At 48.5% G+C, this 22,553-nt stretch overlaps 8 protein-coding genes across 8 annotated transcripts; 4 read left to right on the plus strand and 4 right to left on the minus strand.

The window, feature by feature from the left end:
- Window positions 1-1,405: 1,405 nt before the first annotated feature.
- Window positions 1,406-2,859, plus strand: B0J16DRAFT_322701 (replication factor A protein 3-domain-containing protein; the record flags this gene model as incomplete). Its single annotated transcript, XM_046125726.1, has 3 exons — window positions 1,406-1,558; window positions 1,635-1,737; window positions 1,979-2,859. The coding sequence occupies 3 exons, from the start codon at window positions 1,406-1,408 to the stop codon at window positions 2,857-2,859; spliced, it is 1,137 nt and encodes a 378-aa protein (XP_045979789.1).
- A 692-nt stretch (window positions 2,860-3,551) lies between these two features.
- Window positions 3,552-7,913, minus strand: B0J16DRAFT_308257 (uncharacterized protein; the record flags this gene model as incomplete). The annotated part of the gene is made up of 4 exons (XM_046124873.1): window positions 7,247-7,913; window positions 7,160-7,201; window positions 5,043-7,115; window positions 3,552-4,970 (listed from the first exon to the last, which is right to left on the minus strand). Exons 1-4 carry the CDS (start codon window positions 7,490-7,492, stop codon window positions 3,552-3,554), a joined length of 3,780 nt encoding a protein of 1,259 aa, XP_045979790.1. The 5' UTR covers window positions 7,493-7,913.
- Window positions 7,914-8,393: 480 nt separating this feature from the next.
- B0J16DRAFT_167718 (uncharacterized protein) lies at window positions 8,394-10,276 on the minus strand. The gene is made up of 4 exons (XM_046122349.1): window positions 9,571-10,276; window positions 9,314-9,437; window positions 9,114-9,263; window positions 8,394-9,069 (listed from the first exon to the last, which is right to left on the minus strand). Exons 1-4 carry the CDS (start codon window positions 10,189-10,191, stop codon window positions 8,408-8,410), a joined length of 1,557 nt encoding a protein of 518 aa, XP_045979791.1. The 5' UTR covers window positions 10,192-10,276; the 3' UTR covers window positions 8,394-8,407.
- Window positions 10,277-12,819: 2,543 nt separating this feature from the next.
- Window positions 12,820-15,221, plus strand: B0J16DRAFT_167808 (armadillo-type protein). The gene is made up of 7 exons (XM_046122350.1): window positions 12,820-12,988; window positions 13,039-13,124; window positions 13,172-13,292; window positions 13,342-13,455; window positions 13,503-13,748; window positions 13,793-14,542; window positions 14,588-15,221. Exons 1-7 carry the CDS (start codon window positions 12,958-12,960, stop codon window positions 14,917-14,919), a joined length of 1,680 nt encoding a protein of 559 aa, XP_045979792.1. The 5' UTR covers window positions 12,820-12,957; the 3' UTR covers window positions 14,920-15,221.
- Window positions 15,222-15,313: 92 nt separating this feature from the next.
- On the minus strand, window positions 15,314-15,976 carry B0J16DRAFT_308264 (peptidase S24/S26A/S26B/S26C). Its single transcript, XM_046124874.1, has 2 exons — window positions 15,559-15,976; window positions 15,314-15,514 (listed from the first exon to the last, which is right to left on the minus strand). The coding sequence occupies exons 1-2, from the start codon at window positions 15,889-15,891 to the stop codon at window positions 15,338-15,340; spliced, it is 510 nt and encodes a 169-aa protein (XP_045979793.1). The 5' UTR covers window positions 15,892-15,976; the 3' UTR covers window positions 15,314-15,337.
- Window positions 15,977-16,063: 87 nt separating this feature from the next.
- On the plus strand, window positions 16,064-17,184 carry B0J16DRAFT_346466 (uncharacterized protein). The gene has a single exon (XM_046128450.1). The coding sequence runs from the start codon at window positions 16,196-16,198 to the stop codon at window positions 17,117-17,119; it is 924 nt and encodes a 307-aa protein (XP_045979794.1). The 5' UTR covers window positions 16,064-16,195; the 3' UTR covers window positions 17,120-17,184.
- Window positions 17,185-17,895, minus strand: B0J16DRAFT_346467 (Alb1-domain-containing protein). The gene is made up of 2 exons (XM_046128451.1): window positions 17,851-17,895; window positions 17,185-17,805 (listed from the first exon to the last, which is right to left on the minus strand). Exons 1-2 carry the CDS (start codon window positions 17,864-17,866, stop codon window positions 17,300-17,302), a joined length of 522 nt encoding a protein of 173 aa, XP_045979795.1. The 5' UTR covers window positions 17,867-17,895; the 3' UTR covers window positions 17,185-17,299.
- Window positions 17,896-18,240: 345 nt separating this feature from the next.
- B0J16DRAFT_374290 (uncharacterized protein) lies at window positions 18,241-22,553 on the plus strand. The gene is made up of 10 exons (XM_046130598.1): window positions 18,241-18,481; window positions 18,530-18,894; window positions 18,939-19,357; window positions 19,410-19,494; window positions 19,538-19,978; window positions 20,024-20,286; window positions 20,339-20,587; window positions 20,923-21,043; window positions 21,226-21,665; window positions 21,709-22,553. Exons 1-10 carry the CDS (start codon window positions 18,419-18,421, stop codon window positions 22,437-22,439), a joined length of 3,177 nt encoding a protein of 1,058 aa, XP_045979796.1. The 5' UTR covers window positions 18,241-18,418; the 3' UTR covers window positions 22,440-22,553.

The following is a 22,553-nucleotide window of genomic DNA, read 5'->3' on the forward strand; positions in this document are numbered from 1 at the left end:
GGAACCGTTTTCAGCATCCATCCGTGCTATTCACCGTTTCAAACGGGTCAGTAGTAAGAATAGCCCAATACTGTAAGTCCGTAGATGCTATCATGTCACGATTATCAAAACCGCCTTAAAAGATCATGACAGACTTGTACATCAGCTGTAGGGGAGCTGTGAGGGGTTCCGTCAATTCCGATGCACACAGGGTCCTTCCAGTGATAGTTTTCCTCGATCGATTCTCGGCACTGGTTTCACGTTCAGAATAGAACGACCCGATTGTTGTGAGATGAGATATCTCGAAATGATCGGCAAGATAAATCCGGATTTCATATGTCGCAATCGGTAAGGATCATCCAGGGTGCGCGTTCCTAAGCTGATTATGACTGATCCTCGACCAGTTGCTAGCGGAGTCGTTTTGCTTCACGAGTGACAGTTGATTCACCCGGAGAAATCGAAAGACGGCTTTCTTTCCATGCTGTTTCCGTAGTTCAGCCCCGTCCAAAACTTAATCTCTCATGCCATGACCATTATTGAGCCACCGTTGATCCATGTGGCGGGCTTATCTGAAAGTACAAGCAGTACTGTACTGTACGGTAAGTGCAGCAGACAGTACCCACACGCCCTTCTCGTCGATGCCACTGAAATGCTACAGTATAATAGGCGTAAATGATAATTCCGCTGGCGCTGTTGCTGAAGGACTAGGTTAACCGTAGCCCGGAGCTTTTGCCCCGGTGTTGGCCTTTCGGCGTCTCGCTGACCATGTGCGGGGTAAAGTACCCGACCGCACCGTTCTTATTGTCAGAACGGGCAATGAAATTGCTGTGAAAACTAGTAATAATAAAGCAGACAGTCCAAGCGATGGGAATGTCTGTGTGCAAAACAGGGAAACCAGATTGTTGAATGCTGGCATGGCTTGACTAGCGGATTTATCGTGGAGATGACAGTGGTTAAACCCAGTAAATCGGAGGAGGCGGGCATTGGTCCGATGAACCATCCATGGCAGTGGGGCCGATTCAATATTGTTCATTTTCAGGAGTGACAAAGCACTGTTTACTGTAACGTTTTGAGGAGTCGCTAGTTTTGAGTTACAGTTCAAACTTTGAAGTCTTTGATGAAGATTTCGTCGATTATTCTAGATATCATCGTTGGGAAAGTGAGAAGGTAACATGGAGCGATTCCCAGATATCACGTGAACGATGGAGCTGAGGCGCACGTGATTGCGCGTCAGGCTCCAACGCGCTTTCCCCTCCAGCCCGTTATCGCCAGCAGCCTCATGTGCGTTTCACTCCATCAACCTCATTCAGCAACCTCGTCTGCTTCTACGCCAGTCAAGAGTCACGATCACGCTCGATAAATCCGATTTCGGTCTTTTTCACTTTCCCGTCATTCTCGTCTCATCGCAAACGAAAACCAAACGACCATGGCCGAACAACTTTCGACCCCGCGCATTACTGCCGCGTACCTCGACAACTTTGTTGGTAAGGTTGTCATGCTTGTGGGTAAAGTGACCCAACTTCGAGGTGATCAGGCAACTCTTGATTCCGAGGGAACCGTCACCGTCTTATTGAACAGAGTAAGTTATCAACAGTTTTTGGTGTCACTCTCACGACACGCATGCAGTTTTGCATCATTGCTAATAAATACTGTAGGATGCACATCTCTCAAATGGAAATGCCGTGCAGGTCATTGGAAAGGTCAATCCGGACCTGTCGATCAAGGTTCTGACATCCCGGGATTTGGGGAGTGGTGTGGGTAAGTATCGATAAGCTCGTCTTTCTATCGTCATAATTGCATACTGGTTGTACTGCACCACAACGTTGCAATTGGCTTTCTCTAGCAGCTGTCAAAGTAACTTTCCGTTGACACAGCGCTCACTACTGTACTGTTCTGGAACAATTGCTAACCGTTGCAGATTTTGGCTTATACAGTTCGGTTGTGCAAGCTACACACAAGCACCAGTCGATCTTTGCAGGCAACTGACTTGGGCAACCAGATCATGGCCCTTTCCCGCCTGCACAAGCATACGCCCCACGTGTGGCCATGGTCTGGACTTCTCCAAAGAGATCTGGCGCCCTCAGATCCTCTGCAAATGTCCGACAAGCTTCTTTCAACGACAAAAATGGAAAATCAAACTTGACTACGCCTAATTCAGACTCGAATGAAACCATCAGATCACCAAAACCCTTACACAACATCTATGCTGCTGCACAAAGACTGCAGCGAAATACACGATCAAACTATGGCAGCAGACCTAGCACCGCAATGTCTTTCACCACGTACAGTTCCGATATGATTCAAGGCCAAGACCATGAATCTCGACCTTATAGTCCGACTTTACCATCTCATATCTCACAAACACCGACTCCTTCTATGGGAACGCTTCTACCATCGCCACCGGAGGAGATAACGGTCTGCCGTTCTTATTCTCCAGAAAGATCACGTCACACTTTTAGCATGCCGTCGCATACGCCGTCACAGGAAATATACGATCAACAAGATTCCCAGCTACCGTACATACCATCAGCTCAGCCCTATACACCCCTCGCTTATTCTCCGCCATCGATGTCTTCTCCAAGCTTGCTCCCGTCCCCGCCGATGACACAGTCTTCAGATGAACGATTTCGCTCTTCGCATGGGCCGCCCATGTCCCCCGCAATCTCAACGCCGTCCCATCGCCACTCCGAATTGCCATGCCGCCGTCGCCCCACTTATAACGCCGAAGCGACCACTAGCTTAGATTCAAAAACAGACGGCCTTTCGGAGTCCGAAATGTTTCACTCTGTCCTGGAAGGAATTGGTCGCATTCATGTCTCAATGGGCCGGGATGATGCCGGCAGGTGGCGAATCAAAAGAGCCGCTGAGGAGAGACCGTAGCACGTTCTCAACACGTTCTCAATTAATGATTCATATTTCCTCGGCACTTGCGACAAGTACAAAACTTTTGGGGTATCGTGCAGACCACATCCGTCATATGTGCCCCTGGCTACTTGAGTACCTGACAAGGGATAAAGTTGGGGCTAATTGCGGGATCGATACTCACAAACCCAATCACATTTTGATGTGCCGGTACAGAATTGAGGGTCCTACGAATTTTTGGCAAATGGGCATCGAAAAGTTGCAATGTACAGCACAGTGTTCCTTCAAAAAAGGCATACGAAATCGGGATCGAGATTTCAAAAATCCCATACTGCTGATCTGCAAAGGCACAACGTTCTAGGCATCGAACATCTCTCAGGTGATCGACTCGCATGCATCGGGTCAAAAGCTCCTCTCGAATAGGATCTATCACTGGACACTTGACAAGCCTTGCAACGCGGCCTTTACGATTATCAGAAAAAATAAAACAGTTTACCCAATGTCCTTTCTTGGAAGAACTCCGTCATATTTTGATACAGACACCCTTTCCACGTATTGAGATGATGTTCTAAACTTGTTGGTAATCAAAAAAGGTACAGCATCCACCCTTCGCCACCAGGGTCTTGTCTTCAACAAATCTAGACCCTTATTGCACTGCCTCTTTGACCAAGAACAAATTTCTTCGCCACGAGGTTGACAATGAACCTGAACTAGCTTGTACTTTCACCTCTATCAATTTGCCCCAGAGTTTGATTGAGCTCTAGCAACTCCTGCGCCGCCATCCAAACTTCTTCCTCGCTCGGGCTAATAACTCTTTCCGGTATCTCGCTCGAGCTCGGGTTCTGGGTCTGGTTGCTGAGCGAGGAAATGTCTCGAGGACCATCGGTCAAGCCGTCAAGACAATTCTGGATTCTGACTGAAACAATCCTAGCGTCTTCTGAGCTGTCGCTTTCATACCCAGCGATATTCTCCAAGCACGCTTCGTTTTGCCCCTTTTCCATATCTAGCCCGTGACAGTCTGGGCCAGTTGTATCCTGGGCACCTTGTGCAGTGCCTCCCGCCGTTCGTATCCCTTTGAGTCGTGCTGTAAATCGTTCAAAAACTTTGATCCTCCGCTCTGCGCTTTCGGCTCTCTCTTTCCACATCTGTGCCTCGCGCTTGGCTTCTCGTAGTTGTTGACTCAATGTGCCTACATCTGCATTTTCCTGTACCTCCAGTTGCCTCCTTAATTGTACTGCTTCCTCCGTCTTGAGGTCTAGTTGTCGCTGGAGATTTCGAATCTGTGTATGGAGAGTAGTTGTGCTTCCAGGTCGCTGAATAGGGGTTGGGCCGCCGGGAGGGATCGTCAAATTATCTCCATGCTGAGCATTGGATGTAGAAGAAGATGGACGCATAAAATTGAGATGTTGAGCAATAGGGGGTTGCTCTGGATTAGGCATCATTGTTCCCAGACTGCCAGGGTCCTTCAATGATGCTTCTTCTCCTTTTTCTGGAACTGGCTTCCTTCGCGGCATAGTTTGTCGTAGAGTCAGTGGCTGTGGATAGGTCTTCGAAAGTTTTCGTTCTTTGTCTGTTTTTTGAAGCTCAACTGCTTTCATTGCTGCTGCTTCCCCGATTGAAACTCGTAAATCTTGCTCATTAACTTGGTCCCCAATGTTTGCTGCTGATGGATTGCGGGACGTCGTGTTCTGACTTTGTACCGAGTCCTGTCGTATGCGTCGTCCTGTTGAAACTGATCTCGTAGATTGTGCAGTTATAGGTGGCGACTCTTGCTCGAACTGTGAAATGAGAGCATGAGTTTTGCTGGGACTTGATGAGAGGGTCGGAGACACCTCGCCCGGGTCACCACCCTCGAATTTGGCAGCCATGGCTTTGACTCCTCGACGGTGTTCTGTCGATAGACTTGGCCGCTTCAAAGACATTGAGTTTCTTCCGGGTATCGAAAACCAAGGTGTTGATTCACCGTGTGAAGATTCAGTCCTGGGCGTTTCGGCTGGCAAGGATACAACCCGACTCGAAGACCGTCGTGCAGAAGTCTGAGGGGTTTGGTGCTGCAGGCTTCTGCCGTCCTGATCTTCATTCCCTTGCTCAGCTCTGGGCAACCCTCCTGAAGCACCAGAAGAGACTTGCTATGTCGCTACATGGCTTTCAGGGGACTGTGATCTCTTCCAAAGATTCTCTCCCGCAATCGTTGAGGGCACCCGCATTGGCGCATAGAATTGTCTCGGCGTAGTTGAAGCAGAATTAGCTGTTGAAGTATCATAGACTGAGGCTTTCTTATGGCTCCCACTGATTGTGTATTCGTCGGCATGTGACCCACTCATTGGATGATGGGCAATGCCAGATTCCAGGCCGATGGTGGCCACCTGTAACTTTTGTTTGTCATCGGCATCGAGTGGTGAATGTTTGTTCTGTTCTGCAGAATCCAACTCTCTGAGCTCATCGAAATGTGCTTTCAGTGCGGCGTCTAATGCTTCCTTCTCGGAGGGAAACTCTAGCTGTGTCGTCTGCGAATCCCGTTTATCTGTAGAAATATCTGACCTGGCAGCAGACTCTGGCCACTCGACGGCGACAGAATGCCGGGGTGTTTTTTGCAGTTTGCCTTTTTCTGGATGCTTCTTTCTAATTGCACCCTTACGCTCGATTGGTGTGGAATCCTTTTTGGCTGAAAAGCTCGACTTATCCTGACTTCCCTTCTCTTCGACGCTGATTCGGTGTAAAGGGGTTGACCGTTTGGATGATGTACGAGGTGGAACATCTTCTTCAGAAACCCGTGGGCTGTCACGGTACATGACCCGCTTGGTTCTTGTAATAGGGGTAGGTGTTGGAGCGATGTAGCTTGGTGAGTCGTTGTGTTGTGTTGCTTCAAACCTTGATCGGTCGCGCCCCTGTTCCATCTCATCACCTCCTGTTGTTTGTATGCTCCTTCCACTTATAGCGCCATCTCTCTTGTAACTCTGCGTATCTTGGAGCTCCTCCTCATTGGAATGGGCTTCTTCCACAGTAGGGCTCAAATATCCTATGCTGGGCTTTATCCCGAGCTTCCTGGATGCTGAGCTTCGGTTCCTCGAGCGTTGTTTCGGCATTCCCAGAGTCGGAGTAGGTGGCTCCGGGCTCATCTCTCTGTTGTTATCGTCTCCTTGATCACGCCATTCTCGGTCCCAACCCACTGGCTTCCTGATGACAAAATTGTTTTCCTGGGCATCACTTGTCGGACTGATTGGACGTGGTTCATGTCGATTGATACCGAGAGATTGCATCTGTCGGACTACATCTCTCCAATTGGCTATGAGCATCTCTGCGATGGTATTGGCGACGAGAATCTTGTCCATCGTGGGAGGGCTCGGGAGCTCGTTCTCAAGTGTCTTCCGTATACGTCGATCTTGTCGCGACTTTGGAGATCTCAATGGAAGCACCAGCAACCCTGTCTTTGGAGTGGCTAGCTTCATGGAGTATAACCCAAGCAGGTCGCCCAAAAGGAGAGGTCCAAATACTATACCAAGTGCATTATAGCCCATTAGATCACCAGTCGGCAACGTTCTTCCATCATCGTCTTCTCTTGGGCTTATTTCTGCCACTCTTCCAATAAGACTCAGCAGCCCAAAGACGGCGCAAATTAATTCTCTTCGGAACTGCGACTCGACAGTCCCGATAGCTAATGCAATAAGCCGAGCCCGGACTTTGGTATGTTTGGTGCGAGGAAACTCAGGGTCACCTTGAAGTTGTGAATGAATCGCGACAAAGGCATCAAAGAGAGACAAGGACCCTAAAATTCCACCAGGAATGACCGACAGGAGACGTTTGAACGTTGACGCGACATCATGCACAGAAGCCTGAACATGCATCGGCAGGTTTGCGCACCGAACTGTAGTACTTGTAATGTCGACTTGGCCGTGTTCTGTGCAGCAATAATAATCGAAGAGCATATTAACTACCCTGATGGATCCCGGAATACGGAATATCCCTCGAGTGGTGACATGCTGAGCGAGGTGGTGCGCAGTAGCTCGTAAACAAGTTGGAAGTACAAGGGCAGACGGTGCATGTTCGGCAGGAAGATAGAACATGCTCTTGCCGCTTATTCGTATCATGGATTGGAGATCGATCATCTTCGGGGTTTCTCGGCGGTGTACTAAATTATGAGCGAGATCTGATACGCTGCGCTTGTGACGAGGTCCCTGGGCTGGCGGTGTTGTATCGGTACCATTTTGGTTGGAAGAGGAGCGAAGTATACGATAAATCCATCCCTGCTTGCGAGGGCTGTCGAGTCCCTTGGTCTGCTGTGTTAGGCATTGTACTGTAAAGAAAGGAAGGCACTTACTCGAAAGTCAAAGTCATCAATCACCAATATCCTCACTCCATTCTAAAATCATTAGTTTGCCTACAGGCCGTTGCAAAGCAACCTCACCTTCTTTGCCAATCGGTTGTATTCCTGGACAAAGGCCGCCCGATCATCCAATTCATCGGTATCGTTAAGAATGTTATGATCACCGCTACTGTTCGTCCAAGTCTTGCTGGTATGTACAGGCCCCTGGTCTGTTATATGCCGTATCGTAGCCTGCAAAGACAAGCTGCTATGGGACGGTGCGGTGTGATGAATGGCTGCGGGCATAGAGTAATGGCCCAGAGCTGGTGGGTGATAAAAGTTATCCATCAACAAAAAGCCTCTTCGAAATAGTGGATGTGTGTAAATGCTGAACTCTAGCAGTATCCATTCGTCGATAGAAATCGTCGCAAGAAATCGCAAGTGATGATGTTGCTGAGGTAAATCTTCACGTATCACAGAAGCGTCGTGGGTATTGAAACAATAGCAACTTCATTGCGAACAGAGGAAGGAAACGCCAGCAATGAAGGCGAGAAGGTGGAAATGGAAGGCGCTGGTGACTGAAGCGATGCTAGTGGCAGTTATGACAGTGATTGCAGTGGCAGTGATTGCAAGTGGCAGTAGCGAAAAGACATTGACGATGGATTGGAGCCACAAGACAAGACAAAGTGATGGAGTACAAGTCACACAGTCTGCCACTGACAGGTGACGAGGCACAAAGTAATAATAAATAGCAAGATACAATACAAGTTGGTCTAACAAAAAATATTGATTGTGAATAACTTGCAGAACAAACTCAGGTAGAATATGTTATGGAGATCAAATACTAAAATAGATCATGATAACGTGGATAGCACCAATGTCGTCAGAGTGCAGCAAGCAACAGCATCAAGTTTGACTGTCATCCGTCGTGTCTGTCATTCTGAGACCTGACCAATCCCGCCCAAATATTGGCAGCCACCCGGTTCCCGAAGCCGAAAAAGGCGTCCATCACTGTGACACTGGACGTCCAAAGAAGTCATGTCCTCTGAGACAAGCTGCATCATGCATATGCCATGCTATGCCTTACCAACGGTCTATAGCGAAAGATGTAGTATGCAACAAACACATTGTTATTCTTTCAACGGAAATTCCCCTTGCGCCAGTTTATATGCTTGCCTCCCTATCCGGCGCCTGTCTCTCAGCTCCCTAGTCGTAGACGGCATGCAATCATTATAACCCTCATCATGGTGGCAGTCCACCTCATCAAGCCCAGTTGCTTGTGTCCTCCACTCCGTACAATAGAACGTATTTGAGAATGTCTGAGAGGGAGATGATGCCTTTGAGCTTGTTGTCATCGTCAACCACTATCAGACGATGAACTCTGCTCTTTCGGACAGTGTCAAAGATGGAATCCAAGCGATCACCTTCGCTGCAGGTGTAAATGCCAGGACTCTCGTCAGATCTTTTGCACAGTGCCTCCCCAACAGAGCCGTCCAAATCCTCGTAAGCACCTCCTTTGATACAGGGAATGACGTCGACCGCTTCGAACACGTTCAGCACTCGACCATGCGAATCAATAACCGGGACACAGCTGATGTTGTGTTTAACCATGAGATGAACGACATCAAGGACGGAACTGTTCATCTTAGCCGTAGCGATGCCGGAGTATGTACCGAGACCAATCTCCCGAACGGTCTTTTTCAGAAGCACCGTGTTATGTTCGTTGTTAACAGCAATAAACTTGAGGATACGATATTGAGTGATGACCGAAACCACCATCTCCCTGTTGGTCTCGCTATCGACATCTACGAGTGGGATTCGTCGCGCGCGGGTCTTGAGCATGCGTCGGCAAGCCTCGTAGAGTGGCTTCGAAGGATGGACCGAAACCGTCTCGATGGGTATTGCGCCGATCGCTTTCTCGATGTCTGGCATTGTTAGTGATGAGCGCGCCGATAAAGGACCGACCAACCTCTTAAACTGCTGAGTCTGAATGAGTCGAGTTTGTGGAACTCGTCAGGAAACTGGCAATAGTACTGGATCACATTGATAAAATCGGTGCTCGTAAGAATGCCGGCGAATCTGGAGGTTTTGGAATTCCATAGAGGTGCTGATACGATTGCTGTGGCAAGGTTTAGCATCAGTCAATTCTGCAGATATCGGGTGACGCACAGTTCTGTGTTAGGATGTTGATGGCTTTTTTAATCAGGAGTTCGTTGTCGAGGACAATAAGTCGGAACGATAGCGGTAGAACATCGTAGCTGGTGCGAACTTTAAGGAAATCGCGGATAGCATTCTGGCAAAAAGATTAGCTTCCATCGAGATATCTTCAGGCTTCGGGTGCGCGCATGCCCCACGTTCGGGAGTACGGACAGAGGGATGCGATGAGACAAGCAGCCCGAAACGGAGACAGATAGATTAATACATACCAAACCCTGCAACTGATCTTTGTCCAGCGGACTCAAAGGTTTCGGCTCGGTGGGCGCCATTGGGCTCCGGATTGAAGTCCTGCGTCGAAGGTAGGATGACGGAGCGACAAAATGAGGGACGGGGCCATGACCGGCGGCTGAAGTGGAGGGCGAGGGGCCAGTGGAGGTTGATGCAGCCCGCCTGCGTGGAGTTATCAAAGCCGGTCCTGTCACGACTCCAGGTCCAGGTCCAGGTCCAGCATCAGCTTGAGCTTCAGTGGCGTCTGTGCCTTGAGGTGGTGCTGAGGTGGTGGTCGAAGCGTTTTCGGCTGCTGTGCCAGTCATGTCAGGTACTGGATTCGGGGCATCAGTATCGTCGCGGGGCATTTCGCCTGCAGCATCGTCACCTTTTGCATCACCAGTTGAAGGTTCGGGCGGAGGCTGTTGCGGTTGAGTTTCGCTCTGGGCTTCGATCCATGATTTGACGTGTTCTTTTGCTGGATCATCAACTTGGGTTTCTGTTTCTGTATGGCCTTGGGTTCCTTGAGGTTCGCTTGGTATATCGATATCTGCTGGCACCTTTGCTTCTTCACTTTCGAGGGGCTGCTCCCCTCGTACGTCGAGTTCAGGATTGCCCTCCATTCCAATCAGCCTTATATCTTAATGTTGCACAAAATGTTGCGATATAATCGGTCACGTCTCGAGTATTTTAATGGTTCGTCGAGTCGGGAAATAGCAGATGATGAAAGTTGCGCACTTGTCAAGAGCCAGAAGAGAGGCAGACGAGCAGTAAGCTATGGCGCATCACTGACTTTAAAAAAACGGGTGATGGCAAAAGGCAGGCAGAAATAGAAATCGAGCGACAACAAGCCCTGGAAAATGGTCAATGATGATGATTCGACAATTTCGATGATGGTTCCATATCAATAAAGATAAAAACGCAAGTTTGTTTGGCAGTCGAATTGTAAGAGGGAAAAAAGAGTCCTGGATCGTCACCTCCCGCAATCGGTCGACCGTTGACCAACCTCCACTACTTCGGTTGTAATAAATGATAAGAGAACCACCTACAATACAGTTTGCCCAACAGAAGTTCACCATTAATTGTTACTGTACAGCGGACGCTACAGTACAGTACTCCATACCTCTACCAACGTTGGATCTGGACGGACCCTTGACACTACACTACACAGGCGGAGTACGAGCAACAGCGTCATGGCGGATCGACGATGAGCTTCGCGTCTTGGCATGATCAACCCGTTTTACACTCAGTTACAGTTGATGATTGATCTCCGTGGCTCAGGATTGGCTCAGGTCAGTGACTGTTGCAATGAATTCTCATCTTTCGTTGCAGATGTGACTATTCATATTCTTATGATGATCTGAGTATCATTTCAACTACCTCACCACGGCATTCAAAATCCCGCAACCCTTTTGTTGGCTACATGTGTCTATGTCCAGGGATTTTTGGTGAGACAGGGCATGGAGGGATGGATCACAATCCAACCTTTACCTTTGGTGATTATTGATACCATTTATTCCAACTTGTCGCATGGTGACCAAGATCAGTAGGTTGCATGTCTCAGGCTTCATTCCAGCCTCACAACCACGTCCTCGTGGTTTGTACTGAGACAGACAATTATTTCAAGGGTCCAGGGTAAAGGATTCCGGTGAAAAAGTCCACTACTCCAGTTGTCTCTGATCGATGCACTAGATAATTCTTGATCCTTGCGAATATCAATGCTTGAAAGCTCAGACTTGATCAGCTTGATCTCAGTGGAGCAGAAACGTAAATTGTTTGAGTCAAAAGCAAGAATAAATAAACAACCGGTGAAGTCAGAAATCGACAGTACGATGTCTTGGATGTGTCTCATACAGGAGAAGTTAGAGATCAACATTTGATGCAGGGTAGTTCGCACGCTGCACATCCTGCAGACCCTAACAAAACAACTCCATAAACGGATATGAAGCCGAATGGATGAGGTTGCCTGACTAGACACCTTCACTGATAGATCGGTAAGAGCAATAAATACTTGGAGCAGAAATGGAGACTTGGTCATTGCCAACTCACACGAGGTGGATCTGCATGAAGTCTTCAGTATCAAGTCAGACAAACGTGGACATTGTTTGTGAAATATTCCGCTGTACGACATGACTATCGGGATTCATATCCTAAATCAGTCGCTATCGATGAACTTGATCAAATATGGGCTTTTCACATGCAACTGCGCACAATGTCAACCCAATAGATGCCGTCACATTACGCATAAACCAACTAAAGTTCAAGACCACCAAACAGTCTCGTAAAGCATAATGGTGGTGAAGAGTTTGATAATGCATGTCCACACGACAACATCTAGTTGCATCAACTTATCTCCATTAGGTTCGTAACTATGGTTCACCGTTCAAGAATGAGGCGCCTGATAGATAGAAATGAATGGATAAAGACAATTCAGCATTGGCCCGAGCTTCTCTTAAACTCCACAGCAGCTGGGTTCATTAGAGGTGGTCCACTGTAACAGCTGTCGAGGATGCGCTAGAGCATCAAAACAACAGCGCACGTATCCGCCCGAAAGGATAACAGAAAGACTGTTGTTCAAGCACTAAAGCGTAAAAATGAAAACGGCAAAAAATCTGCTCTCAAACGGTAAAAAGCGATCAAGTTATTTAGTCTTCGTAGCTCTTGGCATTCAGTTATTCTGACACCCTACGCCGCCCAACTGTCCCTGGCGGACCCTGCTTGTGGCGGATGACTTCAAACTAAATGAGGTCACCTAATGGGAGAAACCCGAATGACCCTTGCAGTTACCTTTTGACACATGGAATATTGGCGCATCTCAAAGTACCGCTCATGTCTTTCTGTCAGTTCATCCCGTTCTTTCCTTAGCTCAGGCCTGGCCTACCTCAGGCAGCTTGGCTTAAGCTGCAGAAGGTCCTACCCGAGCTGCGGCGCCTTGCTTCTTTCTGGCGCGCGTCCACCGTCCATCCATCCTCAATCCCCATTCTTTCCCTCGCCAACCACTTGTGAGGCCAGGATCAACTCCCCCTCGGATTCATCTCTCACCTCCAATTCATCCGCCAACTATATTTCCCTTCACCGTCCCGCGCTTTTGATACTATCGTCGTGTCGATAATTGGTGTTGGTGCCTCTGCCGTCTTTCATTTCGCCTGTCGCACGGCTCGAATCTTGTTTTTGTCCTTGCTTCATCAACCAACCGAGTCCGCGATAATTATATTTCGATTTTATCAAGATCCCTGTTGTCTTGACGCATTACCGACAAGCGGACTACATCGTCGTCAATAACCGAACCTTGACCGACTCTCCATCAAACCTCGAGTGTCGAGCCATTTCTACATTACTTTCATCGGCAAACGACTTATACTTTTTATCGCTTTGTCTTTGTTGCGGCCATGGGTATCTGCAGCTCTACTTGCTGCGGAGGTATGCATATTGTCATATTCGATCATAAAGCTGGATCTGACTGATTGTAGGACGAGCCCGCGATGGCTTGTACGAACCCGTCCTTGCCGATAGCGAACGAGAGGCTGTAGCCGACCTTTTGCAATACCTCGAAAACGTACATAACCTTTGATGCTTATTGGAAATGTTACTGACTTGATGTAGCGCGGCGAAACCGACTTCTTCTCTGGCGAACCTCTACGTGCTTTGAGCACTTTGGTCTTCTCGGAAAACATCGATCTTCAACGAAGTGCTAGTTTGACTTTTGCTGAGATCACTGAACGAGGTACGTCTTCGATAGAGAAGCATAAGACTGGGCTTACTAACGTTTAAAGATGTCCGAGAAGTTGACCGTGACACCCTCGAGCCTATCCTGTTCCTCCTCCAGAGCCCGGACATTGAGGTTCAGCGAGCGGCTAGTGCTGCACTTGGCAACCTGGCTGTCGACAGTACGTTCCCTTCGGATTTACAGTATGCAGCAACTGACAGTCTATAGCCGAGAACAAGGTACTGATTGTGCAACTTGGTGGTTTAACACCTTTAATCCGCCAGATGATGTCCCCCAATGTCGAGGTTCAGTGCAATGCTGTGGGATGTATCACCAACCTAGCGACACATGAAGAGAACAAGGCAAAGATTGCCCGCTCCGGAGCCCTGGGTCCTCTGACAAGACTTGCCAAGTCTCGAGATATGCGAGTTCAGCGAAATGCTACTGGCGCTCTGCTGAACATGACACATTCTGGTATGTCGCAAGGTCATCATAAAAGCCAGCACTAACAAGCGTAGATGAGAACCGACAACAGCTTGTAAACGCTGGAGCCATTCCCGTACTTGTTCAACTTCTTTCTTCTCCCGACGTCGACGTTCAGTACTACTGCACTACAGCTCTCAGCAATATTGCAGTCGATGCAAGCAACCGACGAAAGTTGGCTCAAAGTGAGCCCAAGCTGGTTCAGTCTCTGGTTAACCTTATGGACTCGACTTCACCCAAGGTTCAATGTCAAGCCGCTCTTGCCCTTCGTAACCTCGCTTCAGACGAAAAGTACCAGCTCGATATCGTCCGTGCAAACGGACTGCACCCTCTCCTCCGACTTCTTCAGTCCTCTTACCTGCCACTTATTCTCTCTGCCGTCGCCTGTATACGAAATATCTCTATTCACCCTTTGAACGAATCACCTATTATCGAGACCAACTTCCTCAAGCCTCTTGTCGACCTGCTCGGATCCACCGATAACGAAGAAATTCAGTGCCACGCCATCTCCACACTCCGAAACCTTGCAGCCAGTTCCGATCGCAACAAGGCCCTTGTTCTGGATGCTGGCGCGGTACAAAAGTGCAAACAATTGGTTCTCGACGTCCCTATTACTGTTCAGTCCGAAATGACAGCCGCTATTGCGGTTCTGGCTCTCAGCGACGACCTCAAGTCTCACCTCCTCAACCTTGGAGTCTGTGGTGTCTTGATTCCTCTTACTCACTCCCCAAGCATCGAAGTCCAAGGCAACAGTGCTGCTGCTCTTGGCAACCTTTCCTCCAAGGGTAAGTCAAATCAACCATGTTCCAGACACAAGCTAACAAAAACAGTCGGCGACTACTCTATCTTCGTGCAAAACTGGACCGAGCCCCAAGGTGGAATTCACGGATACCTCTGCCGCTTCCTTCAGTCTGGTGATGCGACATTCCAGCACATCGCTGTCTGGACACTCCTGCAGCTCTTCGAGTCCGAGGATAAGACTCTGATTGGGCTCATCGGAAAGGCCGAGGACATCATCGAGCATATTCGAAGCATCGCAAACCGTCAAATCGAACCTGACAACGAATTCGAAGACGAGGACGAGGGCGAAGTTGTTAACCTGGCTCAACGTTGCCTCGAGCTTTTGGGACAGAGCATGTCCAAGGCTCATATCGAGGGCTAAATTAAACGACACGAGGTGATGAGTGCTCATTTTCAACTCAAAAGCGAAAGCGTTATGGGGTGGGTGATAGGTGTACGGCGTCTTTTTACGTGATTAAGAATGATATTTGGTTTTCCGGTGGCGGATTGTTTCTTTACACGACTTGCATTGCCCCTCCAGAGGGCTTGTTTTAACAATTGTTTGTTTCTTCACTCAGTGATTATGGTGTTTGACGCACGGTGTACGAGAGTGGACCTGGGATGTGCCGTCATGAAGAGGACGGGCATTTTCATTTTGTTTGATGAAGTTTATGCGCGGACATCCGCTAGATCACTTACTGGGGCATTAAATTTGGGCGAGAGCAGATGTAATTAGATGAGTAGTCATAAGTTTCTATACCCAGATAAGAGATGGCATTACATTTAAACCGAGCTTGTGATTAGTCCAGCTCTTCGACCTTTTCTAACACATTCTTCATCCACTGACGCTCATTCCAAGGTAAGATTTTGGCGATGGTGGTACCAGTGATGAGAGCTAGTGGTAGGGGTCCAAAGTGTCGTGAGTCTCTCGAGGCCGGAAGATTATCTCCTGAAATCCAACAATGACCTTCAGGAATCTGACAAGTTAGTATGTTGTGAGATCGCATATAGAGATAAATACCTGAATCATTAATTCTTCTCCCGGTTCACCTGGTGTTCCAACAGAGACATAGTCCCCTGGCATACCAGTCACCCGCTTTACTCCCCACTGATTGTTGAAGATGGGAATGCGGTAGACCACCAAATCGCCTACTGAAACACCACGACCGTAGCGACGAGTGTGATCACATAAGATCCAATCACCGTCGACTGTAAAAGTCGGTAACATAGATGGACCTTGAGCGGGACTGACGGTATAGCCGTATGTGATGCCAAGATGGACAAGGCATGCCGCTTTGACAAAGGACACGGTCGTCCGTATTGGATGGCGGGCGAAGTGGAAGGAAGCCATCATGGGGTGTCCATGAGGCAGATTGTGGATGCAGATGTTATAAGGAAGCCATTCATACACATGGATAGACAGCTGCTTGGTGTTGAGGTTCATCCAAAGTGTCGGACGATAATCAATTCTGATTGGCTGTAGCTGTTGCAGAGACCCGTAGTGACGTTTCTGCCAAAAGCAACCGCCCACTACCTCCAATCGTAGCTGTTAGAGAGGGACAAGATCAGTTAGTTAACAAACTCAACATTGAAGCCATTGCCGGCAATCCACACTCCTTGACGATTCTAACCCTATACCAATAGGTACTGCCGCCAACATGAGCAGCTTCGCGTGTCTTCAAAGTTCCCGACGGGCTCTCTACCGAGTATTTATCGAGCGCGAAGCTCTCACACGACAGTTTCTACCAACCACACAACGAACACTACCCGTCTCCCAGAATCGCCTGTTTTCTGCATCACCAGTACAACTCAAGGGAAAGGTTCGCCGAGGAAAAGGTGTCCTGGATGATCTCGCAGCGGATCCCAGCGAAGAGGAGGACCGTGGTTTTGATCGACGCTACACTACCCAGGAGGATTTCATCAAATCCGGCCGCGACCGTCTTCCTATAGATCATGAGATCAAGGACCCTAGGATCATGGTGGTCGACGACGGTGTCTTTGACGGACCTCTTCCTACGCGCAATGTGATGAACCGCATCGATCAAAGTACCCAGTCCCTCCGCATGGTCACTCCCTACATCCCCGCCGATCCCAAAAACAACAAGCCGACCCAGTATGCACTGTGCAAGGTTGTGAATAAGAGAGAAGAGTACGAGAGACAGCGCGAGCTTCATGAGCGTCGCCGTGTGTCCAAGCAGACGTCAACGAAGGTGAAGGAAATTGAACTCAGCTGGGCAATTAGCGACAACGATCTCAAGGTCAAAACCAAGCAGTTGATCAATTTCCTCAGCAAGGGTATGAAGGTGGAAGTTATCCTAGGGTTCAAGAAGAAGGGTCAGAAAAAGAGAACTTCTGAGGATACAGCGGAAGAGGTGTACGCCAAGGTGCAGAAGCTTGTCAAGGACCTTGGTTCAAAAGAGTATAAGCCGAGAGAAGGAGAGGTCGGTCGTACTTTTAGGTTTTACCTTGAAGGTATTTCCAAGGACTTGAATACCGAGAAGCTGGCAGAGGCTGCTAAGGAGAAACCCGCTCCTGCACCGGAAGCTGAGGCAGAGGAAACTAACGCAGAAAAGGAAGCATAGCGCGCAAATGTTCCAACATGTATCAATAGCATATATCTGGGTATCTACCAGACGGCAAAGTCTATAGCCGAATTGTAAAAAAATCATTCATCAGACCGGCTGTCGTATCCCGGACATATATCGAGAAACCGAATTTTAGACACCAAACTCCGACCCAGTACTGGTTATGCAAATGGTTCCTTACAAGATCTCATCACCATCTTCGTCCGCTTGAGGAGCCGCAGCAGGAGCACTGTTGTCTGTAGGCGCTGTCAAAGTCGACTCGTCCGCACCATTCATCTCCTCATCCATTTCGAAACCTCGCTCGCTCTGCTTCACCTCCTCGTCGCCGCTCTCCTGGGCATTCTCGGCCTCCTCTGCAGCCTTGTTTATTTCCTCCCAATTCTTAGCGCGCTGCTGAACATTTCTTCCCCGACCTTTGCTCCTCTCAATCTTGTTCTGCGTGCGCTCCGCCACAGCAGCAGCCATCTCGAGGCCCTTCTCATGTCGCGCACGTGCCTTGGCGGACATCTTATCCTTGCGACCGCGCTTGGCCTTCTTCGAGACACCGGCCGAAGAGTGTGCTGCTAGAACAGAGGGACGATGGGGGGCATCGCGAGGAGGAGGCTTGACATCTTTTAGAGACTTGTCGGTGTCGATGTCGATGTCTGTTGCGCGACGAGCGGCGCGGGAGTGAATTGAAGGTGCTGCGCATGTTAGATTTGAAGTACAAGGAATATGAATAAACGTACCCTTCTTTTTAGCCATTTTGACGGTTTATCTGATTTGGAAATTTGATGTTGAATCTGCAACTTTCGGCTTGGTGGGGGATGGAAATTTTGATACCCCACAGAGATAAGCTGACCGAGGCTTGACCGAGCTCACCGAGATTGACGTAAGAGTTTAGAGCTTAAGTATAACGGGGTGCATTAGAGTTATTGTATACGGATACAACTTTATTTAATGTAATAGAAATGAGAGTAAATAATAGATTCTCGATCAAAAACTGATATGCATCTTCATCGGAAAAATGTAGCTGTTGGGGTCCAACCGGCAGTGAATCAGTCGTGCCTGCCTTGTGTGGTATACTTGCCCATCGGCTTCCGTGTACTAGGCATGTCTCAGCTTGCCTCGTACACCTGCTTCACTCTGATCCATCAACATCCCCACCACTTCATAGGTTTAAAACGAATCATCATAATTCTATCAAATTCAATACGAACTCCACTTGAGAAGCCTTATCTGTGGTCAAGAATGCAAGAGTCAATCTAGCATCAATTCTCCAGCGTTCAAGAGCCATCGCCAACAGACACATTGGCGATGTTGCCCATTACGACCTGCTTCGTTGCAGGATATCAATATCTTCTCCATCCCGTGAAACTGGTAAATACAGCATTGCTATAAGTGTCATCCACGATCTGACGCGTCTAGGGTACGATCCAAGAAACAATCAAACCGGATGCTCTCATTCCAGTCACGCTTCTAACCACGGAAGAAATCTTTGGCGATCTTGAAGGTGTACTGCATCTTTTCGACACTGTTGATGATGTGTTTAATCCAGAATTTGGGTCTATTCTGGTGGAAAAGACTGGAAACAACACTAACAACGTTTTGACCGACGCGCGACTGACCTACCATATGGATCTCATCAATACTTTGGAGGGCCTTTCCGAGCTACCATCTGGTCCCTACTTTCTCCACGGCCCGAACCTTCACCAGGCCTGGAGACTGTATGATGATGAATATGGAGCTTTTACTTTTGGCGTTATCCCTGATGATGTTGATCAACCAAAAGAGTAGGTTATCTCCTGTATACTCTTTACACAGCTAACCATTGCAGATATCAGCCCCTTACTTCGTCTTCCGTGAGAGGAGATTCTGTGACAGTTCCCGTTCCTTCTCGACTTTACTACCCTAAACCGTCGCCCCGGAAGCCATTGTCGGGTGTTCGTGTCTCTTTAGGCGATACGATATCATTGAAAGGTACTCATACTACCTTTTCCAGTCGTGCATGGAAGTCTCTCTACAAAGATCCCTCAAACGTTACAGCAAAGTATGCTCAAGAGTTGGTGGACCAAGGAGCGATCATTGTGGGAAAGACCAAGACAACACAGTTCGGGACGGGCGCAGAATGGGTCGATGAACAGGCCCCGTGGAGTGCACGAGGTGACGGGTACCAGCGAATACAAGGTGCCTCTGTTGGTGCTGCTTCAGCTGTAATCGGATACGAATGGTTGGACCACAGTATCGGAGTTGATGGTAAGCCATGGTCTCTAACATCTCGACGGGAGGGCGTAACTGACGCCTTTAGATGACACAATCCCAACGGAAAACAGCATCTATTCTTTAATTCACACTGCAAGCTTACCGCCGTTCGGTATCAAGACGGTCTCCAAGTATGTATTGCCATTGGCTGATGAACTATACTCACAACTCTAGGTATGACGGAGCGAGATTCTTTTCCCGAAGCCTGAAAGGATTGCTTGATTTCGCACCAAGTCAAAAGACCGAATCGGAGAAAGAAAAACCCCCTTCGAGGATAATTATCCCCACGGACTTGTCATCAATCGACCAGATACAGAAGATAGCTATGATTCAGTTTGCACAAACTCTGGAAGAGCTTTCAGGCACCAAAGTCGAATATGTTGATATAAGTGATGTCTGGGATAAAGATCCTCCGGCCGAAGCGCCAACGGGGACCATGCAGGAATACATGAGCAACGTAAGTCGAACCTCGCCAAGAAAGACTTCACTGACAGCTAAGGCACCGTTCCGGTCATGGTGTTACGAATACACCGGTCGTCTTGATGACTTCAGAGATGAGTATCGACAAAAGTTTCACAAGGAGCCCTTTGTTGAGAATACTGTGGGAAATCTCTTGTAAGTTTAGAGGCCACTGCTATCGGTGATTACTGACATGAACAGGGATACATGCGAAGACAGAACGGAGGAAGAACACCGCGAGGATGAAAAACGACTTGAGATATACCGAGAGTGGTTTCATGACAAAGTCATGAGCATTTCAACTGCTCCTAATGCCAAAGAGAACTCCATTGTGATCCTGCCGTGCGGTGACAACCATGTCAACTATCGACATGACTTTTTTTACGAAGCGCCTTCCTTTGACTGGAATATCACTTCTACAACATTAGCGCCAGTATTGGGGGCAACCGTATTATCGTTTCCAGGTGAGTTGGCTTGATATGATACATGGAACGAGTATTGACGATTTTGCGGCAGTCACGCATATACCCTATGAATCCCACGTTACCAAGACGCGTGAATACCTCCCGCTTTGTATCTCAGTTCTAAGTCTCCACGGTGATGACAAGTCAGTTATTCAATGGGTCGAAAAGGTTTTACGGAAACGCAAAGTTCCGACAAAGGTGGAAGTTGGGCGAATGGCATTCCCGGAAGAGTCAGATTATTCTGACAAATACTTACAAGATCCCTTGGTGGTTCAAGGAAGCTGGTTGCAAGACCGGGAAGGTCTTTAACTTCAAGTCACACCACAATTCTTGGCGGCAGGTCAAGGTACAATCACGAAAGATGCATGACTCCGGTCTACCGCCTTGCCCCCAAATATTTATGTAGCTTTCCCCGCGCTTTTGCTTCCCGGTGGATCAATGCACTTTGGGGCCCCGGATGATGAAGGTACCCGGTGATTTGCGAACCCTGGCTTATACCCATGCACCGCTCCTCTTGCTGTCACTACCTGTACCCTATCAATCATCGAGACATTGTTAGTTACGAATACAATATTGAACCATTACTGACTCTGCCATTAACTTCCCATTTACTGGCGTGATCTGCGCTTCACGCAGCATTGCAAATAGACCGGGGCAGATCCGGCCTCATCCCGCAATTGACAGGGATCTACCGTCAAACAAGCATCAACCGGAGGCCGGGGCCCGGTCTTGTTGATGCTACTCTAGAACCTCTCAGGTACGTAGATCCAAGCATGAGGCGAGCGGAGGTGATTGTGCGGCTGAGTCGTTATCGATCGCTCCACTTACACTTGAACGTATTGCTGATCAGGCAGGCAGGAGCCTAACAGTTTGGGCAACCTGAAATTCGTCTCAACTCATATCCTGCCACCACTGCTTATCTTTGCTACACATCATCAGCCTTACAATGGCGGAACCAGCCAATACACCAGTGCCGGCTTCTACACCGCGAGCTACATCTCCTGCTCCTCAACAGACCTTGTTCTCCCAGTCTGGATCATTTCTCTCACCCAAGTTATCTATGCCCCCATCGAAACCTCGAGTTCTACATATCGGAGACCCTATCAAATACAACCCAGAGACTTATCTCCGCTTCAGTATTCAATGTGAGATTTTGAGGCCTTCTACTGAAGAACGTCAGCGACCAGAGTTTATCAAGGCTCTCAAAGAGAAGCGATGGGCTGAATTTGATGCCATATTTCGGCCGTTCTGGGGAACCGGTGGCGAAATGGGAAAATGGGATGCTGAGTTGATCGATCTACTGCCAGAAAGTGTCAAGGTGTTTGCAAGTGCAGGCGCTGGCTTCGATTGGGCTGATACAAAACTTTTGGGTGAACGAGGTGAGTGGATTGATGCCGTTAGCGATAACGACTGACAGAGAAGGGATCATTTATTGCAACTCTGGTCTCGCAGCCGCTGAAGCTGTCGCTGACTTCGCTATGGCTGGTATCATTTCTACTTTCCGCGTTCTACCATGGTGCATCTCCTCCGCTATGTCTGGAGACGAGGATGCCTTCAGTAAGAACCACCGAGACGCCACAATGCAATCACACAATCTCCGCAACAAGGCTCTTGGGCTTATCGGATTCGGCAACATTGGCCAGCAGATCGCCGCTCGTGCTCGTCACGGCTTCGGTATGGATATTCACTACTACGACATCCTTCCCAAGCCCTCTTCAGTTGTTGCTCCACTGCGAGCTACTCATCATGAGACCCTTGAGAGTTTGCTACGTCGATGCGACTGTGTTGTGCTGTGTACACCAGCAGGCAATGGCACGCTTATTAACGCAACTACACTACCGCTATTCAAGCGAGGATCACGCTTTGTCAACATTGCGCGTGGTAGTCTTGTGGACGAAGAAGCACTGGCCGCTGCTTTGCAGGATGGAACCTTATCCAACGCAGCTCTCGATGTCCATGCGAATGAGCCAAAGATACACACTGGCCTCATGGAACTTGCAAAGGAGGGTCGTGTCCTCCTAACATGCCATAACGCTGGTGGGACTGTTGATACACACAGAGGGTTTGAGGAGTTGAGCATGCGGAACATCATGGCTGTGCTCAGCGGCGGAGAGGCTATCACGCCTGTCAATCTGCAGTTTCTGAAGAAGTAATGGATATGAGGAGCTAGGCGTTTGCACAAGGATTAAGGGACATCACTGGGAGCATGACCAGCAGAATAGACCCATGAATAAAACTGCATTGACATTAGCCAAATATATATATAC

This window comes from Fusarium flagelliforme (assembly GCF_020744385.1).
Source record: "Fusarium flagelliforme strain FIESC 12 MPI-CAGE-AA-0113 chromosome Unknown B0J16scaffold_6, whole genome shotgun sequence".
In the NCBI taxonomy this organism is placed as follows: domain Eukaryota; kingdom Fungi; phylum Ascomycota; class Sordariomycetes; order Hypocreales; family Nectriaceae; genus Fusarium; species Fusarium flagelliforme.

Bases quoted from the DNA above. Each gene is read 5' to 3' on its own strand.
- B0J16DRAFT_346466 (XM_046128450.1), top strand. From the start codon at position 16,196: ATGAGCAGCTTCGCGTGTCTTCAAAGTTCCCGACGGGCTCTCTACCGA.
- B0J16DRAFT_167718 (XM_046122349.1), bottom strand. From the start codon at position 10,191: ATGGAGGGCAATCCTGAACTCGACGTACGAGGGGAGCAGCCCCTCGAA. The intron at 9,438-9,570 runs GTATGTATTAAT...TCTTTTTGCCAG, and splicing joins AAGATCAGTTGCAGGGTTTG to AATGCTATCCGCGATTTCCT. The intron at 9,264-9,313 runs GTGCGTCACCCG...ACCTTGCCACAG, and splicing joins CAACATCCTAACACAGAACT to CAATCGTATCAGCACCTCTA.
- B0J16DRAFT_374290 (XM_046130598.1), top strand. From the start codon at position 18,419: ATGTTGCCCATTACGACCTGCTTCGTTGCAGGATATCAATATCTTCTC. The intron at 18,482-18,529 runs GTAAATACAGCA...TGACGCGTCTAG, and splicing joins TTCTCCATCCCGTGAAACTG to GGTACGATCCAAGAAACAAT. The intron at 21,666-21,708 runs GTGAGTGGATTG...CTGACAGAGAAG, and splicing joins AAAACTTTTGGGTGAACGAG to GGATCATTTATTGCAACTCT.
- B0J16DRAFT_308264 (XM_046124874.1), bottom strand. From the start codon at position 15,891: ATGATGGCTTCCTTCCACTTCGCCCGCCATCCAATACGGACGACCGTG. The intron at 15,515-15,558 runs GTATTTATCTCT...CTAACTTGTCAG, and splicing joins GAGAAGAATTAATGATTCAG to ATTCCTGAAGGTCATTGTTG.
- B0J16DRAFT_167808 (XM_046122350.1), top strand. From the start codon at position 12,958: ATGGGTATCTGCAGCTCTACTTGCTGCGGAG. The intron at 13,125-13,171 runs GTACATAACCTT...GACTTGATGTAG, and splicing joins TTTTGCAATACCTCGAAAAC to CGCGGCGAAACCGACTTCTT. The intron at 13,749-13,792 runs GTATGTCGCAAG...TAACAAGCGTAG, and splicing joins GCTGAACATGACACATTCTG to ATGAGAACCGACAACAGCTT.